The 19,751-nt window shown below is 46.4% G+C and overlaps 1 protein-coding gene across 1 annotated transcript in view; it reads left to right on the top strand.

Annotated features, from left to right (window-relative positions):
- Positions 1-1,452: 1,452 nt before the first annotated feature.
- Positions 1,453-19,751, top strand: part of RPS6KA5 (ribosomal protein S6 kinase A5) — a 55,770-nt gene continuing 37,471 nt past the window's right edge. Inside the window, exon 1 of the mRNA XM_069736746.1 lies at positions 1,453-1,663. Within this exon, the coding sequence (XP_069592847.1) occupies positions 1,606-1,663 (58 nt within the window). The 5' untranslated portion in view covers positions 1,453-1,605. The remainder of the gene's footprint in view (positions 1,664-19,751) is intronic.

The raw sequence follows: 19,751 nt of genomic DNA, 5'->3' as shown, positions 1-19,751 counted from the left end.
TACCTGTTTCCATGTATTGGGTTTTATTATGTAGTTAATAAAAGTGATATTTTATGGGATTTTTTGACTGCGTTTCTGTGGTGATTAGGATATCTGTTTTATGCAGTTGTCCCTATTTGGTCCTAGCAAATAGGGACAACTGGGATATTTATTTTTGTATCTTTTTTGATGTACTATAATTCCTCTCTATGTGTGTAACATGTATGCTACAACTCTATTACCCCCTCCCGATCTGCAGCGTTTCTCACACCAAAACTGCAGATCTTTTTTAGATCTGCGGTTTTGCTGTGGATGTGCCCGACTCAATGCAAGTCAATGGGTGCAGAAACGCTGCAGATCCGCACAAATAAATGACATGCTCCTTCTTTTAACCTACAGCGTTTTTTTGCGATAAAAACGCGATAAAACCGCATTAGAAACTGCAGACATATGCATCCTATCATTTAGAATGCATTCTGCAATTTTTGTGCACGATGCGTTTTTTTCCGCGAAAAAACGCATCGCGGTAAAAAAAGCAGCATGTTCATTAATTTTGCGTATTTTCTGCGTTTTTCCCGCTATTCTATGCATTTGGTAAAAAACGCGCAAAAAACGCACCAAAAACACGTAAAAAATGCATGAAAAAACGCGAAAAAAAGGCATGTGGATTTCTGCCAGAAATGTCAGGTTTTTGTCAGGAAAATTTCTGCCAGAAATCCTGACGTGTGCACATAGCCTAGGCTGTGTGCACACGTTGCTGATTTTTCACGTTTTTTCGCTATAAAACCGCAAAAAAAGCATACATTATGCATGCCATCATTTATAATGAATTCCACAATTTTTGTGCACATGATGGGTTTTTTTCCGTAAAAAAAAAAAAGGCATCGCGGTAAAAAACACAGCATGTTCATTAATTTTGCGCATTTGCCACTACATAATGCATTGGGAAATGTCCGGAAAAATTTGCAAAAAAACGCACCAAAAACGCGCAAAAAAACGCATGCAGATTTCTTGCAGAAAATTTCAGGTTTTTCTCAGAAAATTTCTGCAAGAATTCCTGAACGTGTGCACATAGCCTATCACTTGCGGAATCGCAGCATTTCTGCACGGTATAAACGCTGCGGATCCGCAACCTGTGCACATAGCCTGACAGGATTCTTCACCAAAGACATAAAAAAAGGCGGGAACACGTCTCACAAACAGACATGTTTGGTAAACCAATCAGCTCGCCTTCAGCTGGGTGAATTGTCCAATCAACATCAAGCAGGTTGTTGGTAGGGGAAGCAAACACCGGCGCTTGATTCGTCGCGGGGTTTGTTGACGCACATGTGGCTCCGCCCATTCTGTCAGTCAGCTTTGAGGGAGTGAGGAAGGGAATCTCTGGGGCGCGTCAGACTCTGCCTTCTTCTCCCAGACGCCAGCCAATGAGCGTCCGAAGGCTTGCCCAGGTTAGGTAGCGCTGGTTGGCAGTGGGATGGGTTGCGCTGTGCCGTAGTGGTCCGGGGCGGGGGGCAGAGCGGCTCCCGGGGTGTGAGCGGGAGGGAGAGGGCAGCGCTGCGGGCACACGGCGCGAGATCCTTGCCACCTCAACCCGTGAGCTTAGTGTCTGTGTACGGCGGACGGGGCATGGAGGGGCCCTCCCGGGAAGGTGACCTGCTCACTGTGACCCATGAGCTCCGGAGCGGTGAGTGCTGCGCTGGTAGTGTCACATCAGGAGCAAGAAAGCACGTCGGCCACATACAGATCTGATCTGACCTTCCCCCCATATACAGCACTAATCCCCCCTCCATATACAACACTGATCCCCCCCATATACAACACTGATCTCCCCATATACAACACTGATCCCCCCCATATACAACACTGATCCCCCCCATATACAACACTGATCCCCCCCCATATACAACACTGATCCCCCCCATATACAACACTGATCCCCCCATATACAACACTGATCCCCCCCATATACAACACTGATCCCCCCCATATACAACACTGATCCCCCCCATATACAACACTGATCCCCCCCATATACAACACTGATCCCCCCCATATACAACACTGATCCCCCCCATATACAACACTGATCCCCCCCATATACAACACTGATCCCCCCCATATACAACACTGATCCCCCCATATACAACACTGATCCCCCCCATATACAACACTGATCCCCCCCATATACAACACTGATCCCCCCCATATACAACACTGATCCCCCCCCATATACAACACTGATCCCCCCCATATACAACACTGATCCCCCCCATATACAACACTGATCCCCCCCATATACAACACTGATCCCCCATATACAACACTGATCCCCCCCATATACAACACTGATCCCCCCCCATATACAACACTGATCCCCCCCCATATACAACACTGGTCCCCCCCCATATACAACACTGATCCCCCCATATACAACACTGATCCCCCCCATATACAACACTGATCCCCCCCATATACAACACTGATCCCCCCATATACAACACTGATCCCCCCCATATACAACACTGATCCCCCCCATATACAACACTGATCCCCCCATATACAACACTGATCCCCCCCATATACAACACTGATCCCCCCCATATACAACACTGATCCCCCCCATATACAACACTGATCCCCCCCCATATACAACACTGATCCCCCCCATATACAACACTGATCCCCCCCATATACAACACTGATCCCCCCCCCATATACAACACTGATCCCCCCCCATATACAACACTGATCCCCCCCATATACAACACTGATCCCCCCCCATATACAACACTGATCCCCCCCATATACAACACTGATCACCCATATACAATACTGATCCCCTCCAGTTACAGCACTGATCCCCCCCCATATACAACACTGATCCCCCCCCATATACAACACTGATCCCCCTATATACAACACTGATCCCCCCATATACAACACTGATCCCCCCCCATATACAACACTGATCCCCCCCATATACAACACTGATCCCCCCCATATACAACACTGATCCCCCCCATATACAACACTGATCCCCCCATATACAACACTGATCCCCCCCATATACAACACTGATCCCCCATATACAACACTGATCCCCCCCATATACAACACTGATCCCCCCATATACAACACTGATCCCCCCCCATATACAACACTGATCCCCCCCCCCATATACAACACTGATCCCCCCCATATACAACACTGATCCCCCCCATATACAACACTGATCCCCCCATATACAACACTGATCCCCCCCATATACAACACTGATCCCCCATATACAACACTGATCCCCCCCCATATACAACACTGATCCCCCCCCATATACAACACTGATCCCCCCCCATATACAACACTGATCCCCCCCCATATACAACACTGATCCCCCCATATACAACACTGATCCCCCCCATATACAACACTGATCCCCCCCATATACAACACTGATCCCCCCATATACAACACTGATCCCCCCCATATACAACACTGATCCCCCCCATATACAACACTGATCCCCCCATATACAACACTGATCCCCCCCATATACAACACTGATCCCCCCCATATACAACACTGATCCCCCCCATATACAACACTGATCCCCCCCCATATACAACACTGATCCCCCCCATATACAACACTGATCCCCCCCATATACAACACTGATCCCCCCCCATATACAACACTGATCCCCCCCCATATACAACACTGATCCCCCCCATATACAACACTGATCCCCCCCCATATACAACACTGATCCCCCCCATATACAACACTGATCCCCCCATATACAACACTGATCCCCCATATACAATACTGATCCCCTCCAGTTACAGCACTGATCCCCCCCCATATACAACACTGATCCCCCCCCATATACAACACTGATCCCCCTATATACAACACTGATCCCCCCATATACAACACTGATCCCCCCCATATACAACACTGATCCCCCCATATACAACACTGATCCCCCATATACAACACTGATCCCCCCCATATACAACACTGATCCCCCCATATACAACACTGATCCCCCCCATATACAACACTGATCCCCCATATACAATACTGATCCCCTCCAGTTACAGCACTGATCCCCCCCCATATACAACACTGATCCCCCCCCATATACAACACTGATCCCCCCATATACAACACTGATCCCCCCCATATACAACACTGATCCCCCATATACAATACTGATCCCCTCCAGTTACAGCACTGATCCCCCCCCCATATACAACACTGATCCCCCCCATATACAACACTGATCCCCCCATATACAACACTGATCCCCCCATATACAACACTGATCCCCCCATATACAACACTGATCCCCCCCATATACAACACTGATCCCCCCCATATACAACACTGATCCCCCCCATATACAACACTGATCCCCCCCATATACAACACTGATCCCCCCCATATACAACACTGATCCCCCCCCATATACAACACTGATCCCCCATATACAATACTGATCCCCTCCAGTTACAGCACTGATCCCCCCCCCCATATACAACACTGATCCCCCCCATATACAACACTGATCCCCCCCATATACAACACTGATCCCCCATATACAATACTGCAGTTACAGCACTGATCCCCCTCCCATATACAACACTGATCCCCCCCCCATATACAACACTGATCCCCTCCATATACAACACTGATCCCCCCCCCCCCATATACATCACTGATTCACTGATCCCCCCCCATATACAGCACTGATCCCCTCCATATACAACACTGATCCCTCCATATAGAGTACTGATCCCTCCCATATAGAGTACTGATCCCTCCCATATAGGGTACTGATCCCTCCCATATAGAGTACTGACCCTCCCATATAGAGTACTGACCCTCCCATATAGAGTACTGACCCTCCCATATAGAGTACTGACCCTCCCATATAGAGTACTGACCCTCCCATATAGAGTACTGACCCTCCCATATAGAGTACTGACCCTCCCATATAGAGTACTGACCCTCCCATATAGAGTACTGACCCTCCCATATAGAGCACTGATCCCTCCCATATAGAGCACTGATCCCTCCCATATAGAGCACTGATCCCTCCCATATAGAGCACTGATCCCCCCCCATATACAGCACTGATCCCCCCCATATACAATACTGATCCCCTCCAGTTACAGCACTGATTCCCCCCCCATATACAACACTGATCCCCCCCCCCATATACAACACTGATCCCCCCCCCATATACAACACTGATCCCCCCCCATATACAACACTGATCCCCCCCCCATATACAACACTGATCCCCCCCATATACAACACTGATCCCCCCCCATATACAACACTGATCCCCCCCCATATACAACACTGATCCCCCCCCCATATACAATACTGATCCCCTCCAGTTACAGCACTGATCCCCTCCCCATATACAACACTGATCCCCCCCCCCATATACAACACTGATCCCCCCCATATACAACACTGATCCCCCCATATACATCACTGATTCACTGATCCCCCCCCCCATATACAGCACTGATCCCCTCCATATACAACACTGATCCCTCCCATATAGAGTACTGATCCCTCCCATATAGAGTACTGATCCCTCCCATATAGAGTACTGATCCCTCCCATATAGAGTACTGATCCCTCCCATATAGAGTACTGATCCCTCCCATATAGAGTACTGATCCCTCCCATATAGAGTACTGATCCCTCCCATATAGAGTACTGATCCCTCCCATATAGAGTACTGATCCCTCCCCATATAGAGCACTGATCCCCCACCATATAGAGCACTGATCCCCCACCATATAGAGCACTGATCCCCCACCATATAGAGCACTGATCCCCCACCATATAGAGCACTGATCCCCCACCATATAGAGCACTGATCCCCCACCATATAGAGCACTGATCCCCCACCATATAGAGCACTGATCCCCCACCATATAGAGCACTGATCCCCCACCATATAGAGCACTGATCCCCCACCATATAGAGCACTGATCCCCCACCATATAGAGCACTGATCCCCCACCATATAGAGCACTGATCCCCCACCATATAGAGCACTGATCCCCCACCATATAGAGCACTGATCCCCCCCCCATGTACAGCACTGATCCCCCCCCATGTACAGCACTGATCACCCCCCATGTACAGCACTGATCCCTCTCATATACAGCACTGATCCCATCCAAATATAGAGCACTGTCCCCTCATATACAGCGCTGATCTTCCCCATATACAATACTGACCCCCCCTATATAAAGCACTGATCCCCATATACAACACTGATTCCATCCAAATATAGAGCACTGCGCCCTCATGTACAGTGCTGCTCCCAGCCACATATACAGTACTGATCCTCCCAACATATACAGCACTGATCACCGCCAAGATATAGGACTGACCCCAATTATATACAGCACTGTTTCCACCTGCATACACAGCCGTATCCCCACCTATATATCCTCCATGTACATCACTGATCAGCCCCCACTCCCCTGACCTTCCCCCTTGTCCGCTGCGCCCTGTCCCCGGACCTCCCCGCGTGTCCGGTGCGCCCTGTCCCCGGACCTCCCCGCGTGTCCGGTGCGCCCTGTCCCCGGACCTCCCCGCGTGTCCGGTGCGCCCTGTCCCCGGACCTCCCCGCGTGTCCGCTGCGCCCTGTCCCCGGACCTCCCCGCGTGTCCGCTGCGCCCTGTCCCCGGACCTCCCCGCGTGTCCGCTGCGCCCTGTCCCCGGACCTCCCCGCGTGTCCGCTGCGCCCTGTCCCCGGACCTCCCCGCGTGTCCGCTGCGCCCTGTCCCCGGACCTCCCCGCGTGTCCGCTGCGCCCTGTCCCCGGACCTCCCCGCGCCCTGTCCCTCTTATGCTCACATCACACTGCTGTTAGCATGCTGTCTCTGATGTCCTGCAGCATATTGCTCACTCAGTGTTACTGATCCCTTCCTTGCTTATTTATTACCAACTCAGCCTCATCCGTTTTTCCCCGCAGCTGATCATTACCTGCCCCTTTCTCAGTACAGTACAGTATTGACCTAGAACATGTCACAATGACCTGTACTCTGCAGAGTATCTCCCTGCACCCCTGCCCTGGAGGTATTGCCTGCCCATGAACAGTACCACTGTGAATTAACCCTTGGCACTCTATCAAGGATGTGAACTTGCTTGATATCTATTCTGCATACAGTACCCCTGCCGTACTCGCCTATCTGTTTCACCCGCGGCACAGTATCTCTCACAGTTCGGCAGCTTTATCGCTGTGTTTACTCGCTACAGTTTCCATTTGCCTTACTGATTTACCCGGTTTTTGTTTCAATAACCCCCTCCCCATTAATTCCCGGAGATTTTGTTGCGGATTGTTTTTTTATTTGATCATTTCCATCCCATTCACTCATCTAGATGTGTTTGCTGTCAATGAATGGGATATTCTTATGCATGTTCAGACCATAAAAATATCACATGTCGTTGTGCTGTGCCTACAAATAGGGTATGCCCACAGGTAGGAGAAGGTTTGCAGGGTCTCTCGATACTGACGTATCTGGGCCAGGGTCATGCACTTGATAGGTCTTAGTTGCGCTGATACATTGCAGTCTTGTGGTTTAGATTCAACTGCAGCAAATCCTCAGCCGTGAGAAGCATCAGATTTCAGTTTTCAGACTCTAAATAGAAATAATATTTCCATTCAGTGTCAGCAAGCAAAGATCTTCAAAATGATGAAGAATTACTGCATGTTAGAAAGTTTAAGGACTTTAAGTAAAATTGGAAATGACCTGTGTTGCATTAGGCGCAGTGCGTCTTGGGATTTTTTTCTATCATACAGTATAATATACAGTGGATATATAAAGTATACATGCCCCTGATAAAGAAAACAAAACAGATTTTTGTTGTATCAAAAAAGAATCTTTTCAGAACTTTTTTTTTTTAACCTTAGGGTATGTGCACACGTTCAGGGTTTCTTGCTGAAATTTCCTGAGCAAAACTCGACATTTTCTGCAAGAAATCCGCATGCGTTTTTGACGCTTTTTTTTGTGCGTTTTTGACGCGTTTTTCCAGAGCTTCCCAATGCATTAAATAGTGGGAAAAACGCAAAAAAATCCGCAAAATGAATGAACATGCTGCATTTTTTTGCGGAAAAAAACGCATCATGGGCACAAAAATTGCTGAGTGCATTCTAAATGATGGGATTATTATTATTATTAATTTATTGTTATAGCGCCATTTATAGCGCCAAAACCAACTTCTCCACCATTACAGAAGATCAACTCTCCACTCTACTCTCAAGATCGCATCTCACCACCTGTGCACTTGACCCGATCCCTTCCCACTTCATCCCAAACCTCACCACAGTCTTCATCCCATCCCTAACCCATCTCTTCAACCTATCACTAACAACTGGTGTTTTCCCCTCAAGCTTTAACCCCTTAGTGACAGAGCCAATTTGGTACTTAATGACCAGGCCAATTTTTGCAATTCTGACCACTGTCACTTTATGAGGTTATAACTCTGGAACGCTTCAACGGATCCCGCTGATTCTGAGATTGTTTTTTCGTGACATATTGTACTTCATGTTAGTGGTAACGTTTCTTCGATATTACTTGCGATTATTTATGAAAAAAACGGAAATATGGCGAAAATTTTTAAAATTTTGCAATTTTCAAACTTTGTATTTTTATGCCCTTAAATCAGAGAGATATGTCACGAAAAATAGTTAATAAATAACATTTCCCACATGTCTACTTTACATCAGCACAATTTTGGAAACAAAATTTTTTTTTGTTAGGGAGTTATAAGGGTTAAAAGTTGACCAGCAATTTCTCATTTTTACAACACCATTTTTTTTTAGGGACCACATCACATTTGAAGTCATTTTGAGGGGTCTATATGATAGAAAATAATGAAGTGTGACACCATTCTAAAAACTACACCCCTCAAGGTTCTCAAAACCACATTCAAGAAGTTTATTAACCCTTTACGTGCTTCACAGGAACTGAAACAATGTGGAAGGAAAAAATGAACATTTAACTTTTTTTTGCAAACATCTTAATTCAGAACCATTTTTTTTATTTTCACAAGTGTAAAAACAGAAATGTAACCATATTTTTTGTTATGCAATTTCTCCTGAATACGCCAATACCCCATATGTGGGGGTAAACCACTTTTTGGGCGCACCGCAGAACTTAGAAGTGAAGGAGCGCCGTTTGACTTTTTCAATGCAGAATTGGCTGGAATTGAGATCGGACGCCATGTCACGTTTAGAGAGCCCCTGATGTGCCTAAACAGTGGAAACTCCCCACAAGTGACACCATTTTGGAAACTAGACCCCTTAAGGAACTTATCTAGATGTGTGGTGAGCACTTTGAACCCCCAAGTGCTTCACAGAAGTTTATAACATAGAGCCGTGAAAATAAAAAATCGCTTTTGTTTACACAAAAATGATCTTTTCGCCCACAAATTCTTATTTTCACAAGGGTAACAGGAGAAATTAGACCACAAAAGTTGTTGTGCAATTTCTCCTGAGTACGTCGATACCCAATATGTGGGGGTAAACCACTGTTTGGGCGCACCGCAGAGCTTGGAAGAGAAAGAGTGCCGTTTTACTTTTTCAATGTAGAATTGGCTGGAATTGAGATCGGACGCCATGTCACGTTTGGAGAGCCCCTGATGTGCCTAAACAGTAGAAATCCCCCACAAGTGACCCCATTTTGGAAACTAGACCCCCCATGGAACTTATCTAGATGTGTGGTGAGAACCTTGAATGCCCAAGTGCTTCACAGAAGTTTATAATGCAGAGTCGTGAAAATAAAAAATATTTTTTTTTTCCACAAAAAAGATTTTTTAGCCCCCAAGTTTTTATTTTCACAAGGGTAACAAGAGAAATTGGACCCCAAAAGTTGTTGTCCAATTTGTCCTGAGTATGCTGGTACCCCATATGTGGGGGTAAACCACTGTTTGGGCGCACGGCAGAGCTCGGAAGGGAAGGAGCGCCTTTTTGGAATGCAGACTTTGATAGAATGGTCTGTGGGCATTATGTTGCGATTGCAGAGCCCCTGATGTACCTAAACTGTAGTAACCCCCCACAAGTGACCCCATTTTGGAAACTAGACCCCCCAAGGAACTTATCTAGATGTGTGGTGAGAACTTTGAATGCCCAAGTGCTTCACAGAAGTTTAGAATGCAGAGTCATATAAAAAAAAAAATATACATATATTTTTCCACAAAAAAGATTTTGTAGCCCCCAAGTTTTTATTTTCACAAGGGTAACAAGAAAAATTGGACCCCAGAAGTTGTTGTCCAATTTACCCGAGTACGCTGATGCCCCATATGTGGGGGTAACCCACTGTTTGGGCGCACGGCAGAGCTCAGAAGGGAGGGAGCACCATTTGACTTTTTGAGCGCAAAATTGGCTGTCGTGTTTGGAGACCCCCTGATGTACCTAAACAGTGGAAACCCCCCAATTCTAGCTCCAACCCTAACCCCAACACACCCCTAACCCTAATCCCAACCTGATCCATAATCCTAATCACTAACCCTAACCATAATCACAACCCTTACCCCAAAACAACCCTAATGTCAACCCTAACCATAACCCTAATCAAAACCCTAAATCCAACACACCCCTAATCCTAATCTCAACCCTAACCTCAAACCTAACCCTAATCCCAATACACCCCTAATCACAACCCTAACCTTAACCCTAGTCCCAAACCTAACCCTAATCCCAAGCATAACCCTAATGCCAACCCTAACCCTAATACCAACCCTAATCCAAACCCTAACCCTAATCCCAACTCTAACCCTAACTTTAGCCCCAACCCTAGCCCTAACTTTAGCCCCAACCCTAAGCCTAGCCCTGAGGCTACTTTCACACTTGCGTCGTTTGGCATTCCGTCGCAATCCGTCGTTTTGGACAAGAAACGGATCCTGCAAATGTGCCCGCAGGATGCGTTTTTTGCCCATAGACTTGCATTGCCGACGGATCGTGACGGATGGCCACACGTCGCGTCCGTCGTGCACTGGATCAGTTGTGTTTTGGCGGACCGTCGGCACAAAAAAACGTTCAATGAAACAGTATCACCTCTATGCTGATGACACACAGATCTACATCTCTGGACCAGATATCACCTCCCTACTAACCAGAATCCCTCAATGTCTGTCCACCATTTCATCCTTCTTCTCCGCTAGATTTCTGAAACTTAACATGGACAAAACAGAATTCATCATCTTTCCCCCATCTCACGCGACCCCCCCCCCCAAACGAACCTATCCATTACAGTAAATGGCTGCCCACTCTCCCCAGTCCCACAAGCTCGCTGCCTTGGGGTAATCCTTGACGCTGATCTCTCCTTCAAACCACATATCCAAGCCCTTTCCACTTCCTGCCGACTTCAACTCAAAAATATTTCACAAATCCGTTCATTCCTCAACCATGAATCTGCAAAAACCCTAGTCCATGCCCTCATCATCTCTCGCCTTGACTACTGCAACCTCCTGCTCTGCGGCCTCCCCTCTAACACTCTCGCACCCCTCCAATCTATTCTAAACTCTGCTGCCCGACTAATCCACCTGTCCCCCCGCTATTCCCCGGCCTCTCCCCTCTGTCAATCCCTTCACTGGCTCCCCATTGCCCAGAGACTCCACTACAAAACCCTAACCATGACGTACAAAGCCATCCACAACCTATCTCCTCCATACATCTGTGACCTCGTCTCCCGGTACTTACCTACACGCAACCTCCGATCCTCACAAGATCTCCCTCTCTACTCCCCTCTTATCTCCTCTTCCCACAATCGCATACAAGATTGCTCTCGCGTATCACCCCTTCTCTGGAACCTTCTACCACAACATATCAGACTCTCGCCTACCATCGAAACCTTCAAAAAGAGCCTGAAGACCCACCTCTTCTGACAATCCTACAACCTGCAGTAACCACCCATCGACCAAACCGCTGCATGACCAGCTCTATGCTCGCCTACTGTATCCTCACCCATCCCTTGTAGATTTTGAGCCTTCGCGGGCAGGGTCCTCTCTCCTCCTGTACCAGTTATGACTTGTATTGTTTAAAATTATTATACTTGTTTTTATTATGTATACCCCTCCTCACATGTAAAGCGCCATAGAATAAATGGCGCTATAACAATAAATAATAATAATAATTTATTCCATGACGCTTTACATGTGAGGAGGGGTATACATAATAAAGACAAGTACAATAATCTTAAACAGTACAAGTCATAACTGGTACAGGAGGAGAGAGGACCCTGCCCGCGAAGGCTCACAATCTACAAAGGATGGGTGAGGATACAGTAGGTGAGGATAACCGCTGCACGACCAGCTCTTGGTCGATCGGTGGTTACTGGAGGTTGTAGACTTGTCGGAAGAGGTGGGTCTTCAGGTTCTCTTTGAAGGTTTTGATGGTAGGCGAGAGTCTGATGTGTTGTGGTAGAGGGTTCTAGAGTAGGGGTGATACACGAGAGAAATCTTGTATACGATTGTGGGAAGAGGAGATAAGAGGGGAGTAGAGAAGGAGGTCTTGTGAGGATCAGAGGTTGCGTGTAGGTAAGTACCGGGAGACGAGGTCACAGATGTATGGAGGAGACAGGTCGTGGATGGCTTTGTACCTCATGGTTAGGGTTTTGTACTGGAGTCTCTGGGCAATGGGGAGCCAGTGAAGGGATTGACAGAGGGATGCATAATGTATGCGTTTTTATAGTGAAAAAACGCGAAAAAAAACACAATGTGTGCACACAGTCTTACAGGTCGGGTTGGGGGCAGATAATACATCATTATAGAATACTGTATGTCAGCCCTGAAAAGTGATGGCCGTGTCTAATATTGGCAAAAACTGGTGACAGGTTCCCTTTAAAATAAAGTTGTTCATAAGTGGGAGTACCCTGTTTTAATCTGGGATGTGGTTGTGTTCAGAATTAACCAATCACATTTCCCCATGTTACAGAGTAGTCACTGCTTGGCCTTCATCATTTACAGCCATTCTGATTAACCCCGAAAAAGTGTCACGGTCCCAGGAGGATTTTCGTGACATATTCTGGTTTTTGAACAGCTGACAACACAGTAAAGGATCTAACTGTGGACATTTATCAGTAAGAAGAGCATAAAAACATTTACAAGGAATCAGATCTAGCACCGAATATTTTGAAGATGTCATCAAGAAGTGAGTGAAATTTAACACAACAGTGACATTACTTGAACTCGACGTCCCTCAAAAATTGATGATATTGACGAGAAGAAAATAGGTCCGGGACGCTGCCAAGTGGACGATGGCAACATTAAAGGAGCTACAGGAATATCTGTCCAGTACTGGTTGTGTCCTGCATGTGACAACATTCTCCCGTATTCACATGTCTGGCCTGTCAGGTTAGGTGGCAAGATGGAAGTGTTTACTTAAAAAGATAAACTTACTATCCCAGCTATGTGTTGCTGAGAGCATGTAGAAAACGTGTCATATCTGAATGTGGAACTTTTTGACCATAATTCCAACAGTTACATTTGGCTCAATGCCAACCCTGTGCATCACCAAAATGTCATCATACCAACAGTGAGGCATGGTGGGTGCAGCATTGTGCTTTAGGGCTGCTTTTCTGTAGTTGGAACTAGGGCTTTAGTGAAGGCGGAGGGAGTTATGAACAGTCCAAATATCAGTCAATTTTGCATCAAAACCTTGAGGTCTTGAAGGTGAAAAGGAATTTCACCTTTCAGGATGACAGCAACCCTAAGGGTATGTGCACATGTTCAGGATTTCTTGCAGAAGTTTTCTGACAAAAACCGGACATTTCTGCCAGAAATCCTCATCCGCAAAATTAATGAACATGCTGCGTTTTTTTCGCGGAAAAAAAACGCATCATGTGCACAAAAATTGCAGAATGCATCCTAAATGATAGGATGCATATGTATGCGTTTTTAAATTCATTTTTATCGCGAAAAACGTGAAAAAAACGTGAAAAATCCTCAACGTGTGCACCTACCCTAAGAGATTTTGAAAACACCAAAAGAATGGCTTCACCAGAAAAAGTTGAAAGTTTTTGTAAGGCCATGTTCACACAGTGCGTTTTTTACCGCGGAACCGCGGCGGTTTTGCCGCTGCGGTTCCGCAGCTGTTTTCCATGCAGGGTACAGTACACTGTACCCTATGGAAAACAGGACACACTGTGCACATGGTCCGGAAATTGTTAAAAAAAAGACGCGCTGAATAGCTCCCGGAAAAAAGAAGGAGCATGTCAATTCTTTTTCCGGAGCCGCAGCGGTTCTGCACCCATAGACCTCCATTGTGAGGTCCAAACCGCAGTAAAACCCGCAGATCAAAAATATATCTGCGGGTTTTACTGCGATTTGATGTGCAGAACCGCTGCAGCAGGAAGTGCGGGGAGCGGGCGGAAGTGCGTGGGCGGAGTGTGGCTGCCCCCCCGTGCTCCGATCCCGCCCCCCCGTGCTCCGATGCCCCCCCCAGTGCTCCGATGCCCCCCCCAGTGCTCCGATGCCCCCCCCCGTGCCCTAATCTCCCCCCCTTATACTCACCCGGCGTCCCGGTGTCCGTCCGGCCGTCTTCTCCCTGGGCGCCGCCATCTTGCAAAATGGCGGGCGCATGCGCAGTGCGCCCGCCGAATCTGCCGGCCGGCAGATTCGTTCCAAAGTGCATTTTGATCACTGAGATATAACCTATCTCAGTGATCAAAATAAAAAAATAGTAAATGACACCCCCCCCCTTTGTCACCCCCATAGGTAGGGACAATAAAAAAAATAAAGAATTTTTTTTTTTTTTTTTTTCACTAAGGTTAGAATAGGGGTAGGGTTAGGGTTAGGGGTAGGGTTAGGGGTAGGGTTAGGGTTAGGGGTAGGGTTAGGGGTAGGGTTAGGGGTAGGGTTAGGGTTAGGGTATTTTCAGCCATTTTAACCCTAAAAAAATTCCTAGAAAACACACAGACTCTGGCTAGAAAACTGCATCAAAAAAACGCATCAAAAAACGCATCAAAAAACGCATCAAAAACGGACCAAAAAAGGACCAAAAAAAGGACCTGCGTTTTCTGCCAAGAGCTGCAGTTTTTTAAAAAACAGTCAGGAAAAAAAAAGGATGGAAATCCTGAACGTGTGAACATACCCTAACAGTGCAGCCTGAGCCCAGACCTGAATCCAAGGAGAAATCTGTGATTGAAGGGGGCGCTGTATACAGGAGATACTGCAAGGAGGAGCTGGCAAAGATCACCAGTTCTGGATGTGTCACACTGAGAGACCCCTACCCAAAAAGACTGAATGCTGCCAGAAATTCAAAGGGGAAAACACTAAAGTATTAGTGTAAGGGTCTGCAGATTTATGCAATCACTTTTATTTTTATTTTTCCACCCGAAAATATTTTTTTCTTTTCAGTGGATTTGTGGAGATCATCGATGTCATTAAAAGAGGACAAAGTTCTGAAATTATTCTTCTTGGTATAATATTTGAACATGGTAAAAACCTGAGAATTTCACTGCGGTGTGTAGACTTATTTCCACTGTATATATTACATTCACAGAAACGCCACAGTCTCACGGTTCGTCTTGCATTTTCCTTATTTCATGGCATCTGCAACGTCTGTGATGCGCCACCGCAAAATTCAGAGGATGAAAGCGCCATTTGTTGTCTAAGCAGTGTCTGTTTTGCTTTTCAAGTGCGCGAGCGTCTCTGCCACTGTCTGCTCTCTTGGAGCTTTTCCAGCGCCTTGCTCAGTGCTATAAAGCAAACACATTGATGTCAGGCGTGCCGTGTGTGTGTGTTTGTACGCCCGGACTCACCCCTTCCCTCCATCTGTTCACTATTTTATCCTCATATTCACCAGGATGAATGGCTTCTGCCGCTCTGCCATGTTTTTGGAGTCACTAGTGGGCATTATATAAGGATAACATTGCAGGATCCGCTGTGTGGAATGTGACTCTTCATAGTGTTTTCTCATCTGATGACTCTTTGTAATTAGCCGCTTTTGTCCCGTCTCCTTGCAGAAGTTTTATGTTTTTCGGCACACAATGTTTGGGGAGGATTAGGAGCTTGGAACGCTTAATGTCGACATCTGGCGGTCCGACGCTGATCGCAGACTGCAGAACTATGCACATTGCTCTGCAGCACTACCCAGGGTTGGCTGCACCAGTCCAGTTTTAAGAGGCCTTTCCAGGGGGCCCCATAGATTACAGCATGGAGGACTGCTGTTTAACCTTCGTCAGGCTGCATAATTTTACAATGGTAACAGGCTGCAGAGGTACAATTGTACCTTCATATATCCACTGTGATATTTGGCCAATATATTCTGGACCAAAAGTGCAGAGATGTCACGAAATTTCAGCCCTCTACGGCTTTAAAAAAAAAAAAAAAAAAAGTTATTGCAATTTTAAAACGGAATAGTTAAAATTGTACCTAGTCAGCCGGACGAAGGTTAATGAACTCGTTGTTCATCCTGATCTTTATGGTGTATGAACAGAATAGCAAAAACTGCAGTGAAGACTGACATCTACGCAGCATTGCTTCTATAGTGCTAACTTACTCCATAGTGTTGTACACATCTTAAGATTTTTTTTTTTTTTAGATCCAGATTCAGCAAACCTATAATGAGCTGATACTTTTCACAGCTGAGAGTCTGTTCCAGTTGTATCCAGGTCTGACCAGTTGTGCTTCACATTTGCGTCCTTGTTGAAAATGGAAGCCAATGAAGCCGTCGGATCCAGTAACGTGTAAAAGAGCCAGTTGTGGTTTTCCTCATTTTGGCGAGACTAAAATCTCGCAACGTGCAGCACTACTTTCCCATCATTTCTGCAGTGTTCTGTAAGGCTACTTTCACACTAGCGTCGGAATCTCCCCGTCGCAATGCGTCGGGGAGAGATTCCAACGCTAGCGTTTAACGCATTGCACAATGGAGGCAGCGGATGCATTTCTCCGGCGCATCCGCTGCCCCATTGTAAGGTGCGGGGAGGTGGGGGCGGAGTTCCGGCCGCGCATGCGCGGTTGGAAAAAGTGGTCCGTCAGGAGCAAAAAACGTTACATGTAGCGTTTTTTGCTCCCGACGGTCCGCAAAAGCACGACGCATCCGTCGCTCGACTGATGCGACGTGTGGCAATCCGTCGCAAATGCGTCGTCAATACAAGTCTATGGGGAAAAAACGCATCCTGCAAGCACTTTTGCAGGATGCGTTTTTTCTGCAAAACGACGCATTGTGACGGATTGCAGAAAACGCTAGTGTGAAAGTAGCCTAACTAGGGCTGCAGGTGTGAACATGACATTGGATACTTGTGTCAGAAGCTACAATGTATCAGTCCGGAGTGCAGAGGATTGTCACTGTATGCAACTGTAACAAACCAGAGCTTCTTTGTATCCTTGTGTCTGAACAGGATTCCATTAGAAATGTAGAAAACTTTACTAAAGCACCTGATATTCAGGAATGTAACAGCAAGTCTGGACATACAGGAACATTTTCTGAACTCGCCGTACTTGTGCCCATAGCTATGGAAGCCTGGATTTATATCCCAGACTGTGAACTTTTTCTGCAATATGTGTCATTCCATAAATCTGACATCTGATGATCTGGAAATGCTGCTAATCCAACAAAAATATTATGCTTTCTGTCAAATGTTTCACCAGCCTCAGCTATGCTCTACGTTGCGTGTTCTCACCATTTTCAACACTAAATGTTTAAGAACAAGATGCCCTATTTCCAGGAAACTCGGATGTGCTGTACCTGCGCTGAGAACCATTTCTGACACTTGTAGGGATGGGCCGCTGAGCCTATGGCACTGTAATCCATTCATTCTGCTGCTGGGGGTCCACACTGATCGTGCACCCTGTCCACGTGCTGGATTTGACAAGGATTTTGGTGCTGCTTACAAGACTCATCCCAAGTCTGTTTCTGCAAATCTGTGCTGAAGCTGCAGAAAAACTTATCCTGAAAGAAATCTGCTGTGGAAAATGTGAACCACAAAAAAAAGCTGCAACACGCTGTGTGTGAATCTGGGTGATCATGGAAAAGACCCCCTTAAGGCTGAAATCTGCTGCAGCGATCAGCGGACCACCATGGGTCGATCTTCCAAAACTCCGGCAGAAAGTTTGTTTGAGGATCAGTGCTTTGGTCCCCAGGTATCAGCTGGAGCCCGCGGTGGTCTTTACATTGGGACCTAACATCCCAACCTCATTCATGTTCCCTAGACGGAACACCTTTACCGATCCTGTGGGTTTCATGCACATATCAGTAATGGAGTATATATAATATATACAGGCAGTTACTGAGATCCGAGGTCTAAAGCTTTTTTCTTTCGGTAATCTTCTAAGCCGCGAGCCAAGATTGAACGTGTTCTGGAATTAATCCGGCAGATGTCCCCGGAACGGACGAGATGCTATTTCACATCGTGGCACGTAACCCTCAGTCGTGCGTTGTGAAAGGGAGGAGGTGGGCACTGCAGGTGATCTATGGCATGCTGGAACCTATAGTTCTTTCCCCCCTCCTTGCAGATCTCTTGCTGCGGTTCTGGATCCGTGCCCTTTTCTTCCATCTCTATAAACATTTGTGTACTGCATTTAACATAACATAGTTAGTAAGGCCGAAAAAAGACATTTGTCCATCCAGTTCAGCCTATATTCCATCATAATAAATCCCCAGATCTACGTCCTTCTACAGAACCTAATTGTATGATACAATATTGTTCTGCTCCAGGAAGACATCCAGGCCTCTCTTGAACCCCTCGACTGAGTTCGCCATCACCACCTCCTCAGGCAAGCAATTCCAGATTCTCACTGCCCTAACAGTAAAGAATCCTCTTCTATGTTGGTGGAAAAACCTTCTCTCCTCCAGACGCAAAGAATGCCCCCTTGTGCCCGTCCCCTTCCTTGGTATAAACAGATCCTCAGCGAGATATTTGTATTGTCCCCTTATATACTTATACATGGTTATTAGATCGCCCCTCAGTCGTCTTTTTTCTAGACTAAATAATCCTAATTTCGCTAATCTATCTGGGTATTGTAGTTCTCCCATCCCCTTTATTAATTTTGTTGCCCTCCTTTGTACTCTCTCTAGTTCCATTATATCCTTCCTGAGCACCGGTGCCCAAAACTGGACACAGTACTACATGTGCGGTCTAACTAGGGATTTGTACAGAGGCAGTATAATGCGCTCATCATGTGTATCCAGACCTCTTTTAATGCACCCCATGATCCTGTTTGCCTTGGCAGCTGCTGCCTGGCACTGGCTGCTCCAGGTAAGTTTATCATTAACTAGGATCCCCAAGTCCTTCTCCCTGTCAGATTTACCCAGTGGTTTCCCATTCAGTGTGTAATGGTGATATTGATTCCTTCTTCCCATGTGTATAACCTTACATTTATCATTGTTAAACCTCATCTGCCACCTTTCAGCCCAAGTTTCCAACTTATCCAGATCCATCTGTAGCAGAATACTATCTTCTCTTGTATTAACTGCTTTACATAGTTTTGTATCATCTGCAAATATCGATATTTTACTGTGTAAACCTTCTACCAGATCATTAATGAATATGTTGAAGAGAACAGGTCCCAATACTGACCCCTGCGGTACCCCACTGGTCACAGCGACCCAGTTAGAGACTATACCATTTATAACCACCCTCTGCTTTCTATCACTAAGCCAGTTACTAACCCATTTACACACATTTTCCCCCAGACCAAGCATTCTCATTTTGTGTACCAACCTCTTGTGCGGCACGGTATCAAACGCTTTGGAAAAATCGAGATATACCACGTCCAATGACTCACCGTGGTCCA

This window comes from Ranitomeya imitator, chromosome 1, assembly GCF_032444005.1.
Source record: "Ranitomeya imitator isolate aRanImi1 chromosome 1, aRanImi1.pri, whole genome shotgun sequence".
NCBI classification, from domain to species: domain Eukaryota; kingdom Metazoa; phylum Chordata; class Amphibia; order Anura; family Dendrobatidae; genus Ranitomeya; species Ranitomeya imitator.
The sequence above is the reverse complement of the archived record's forward strand: the minus strand, read 5'-3'. Positions and strand labels throughout refer to the sequence as shown.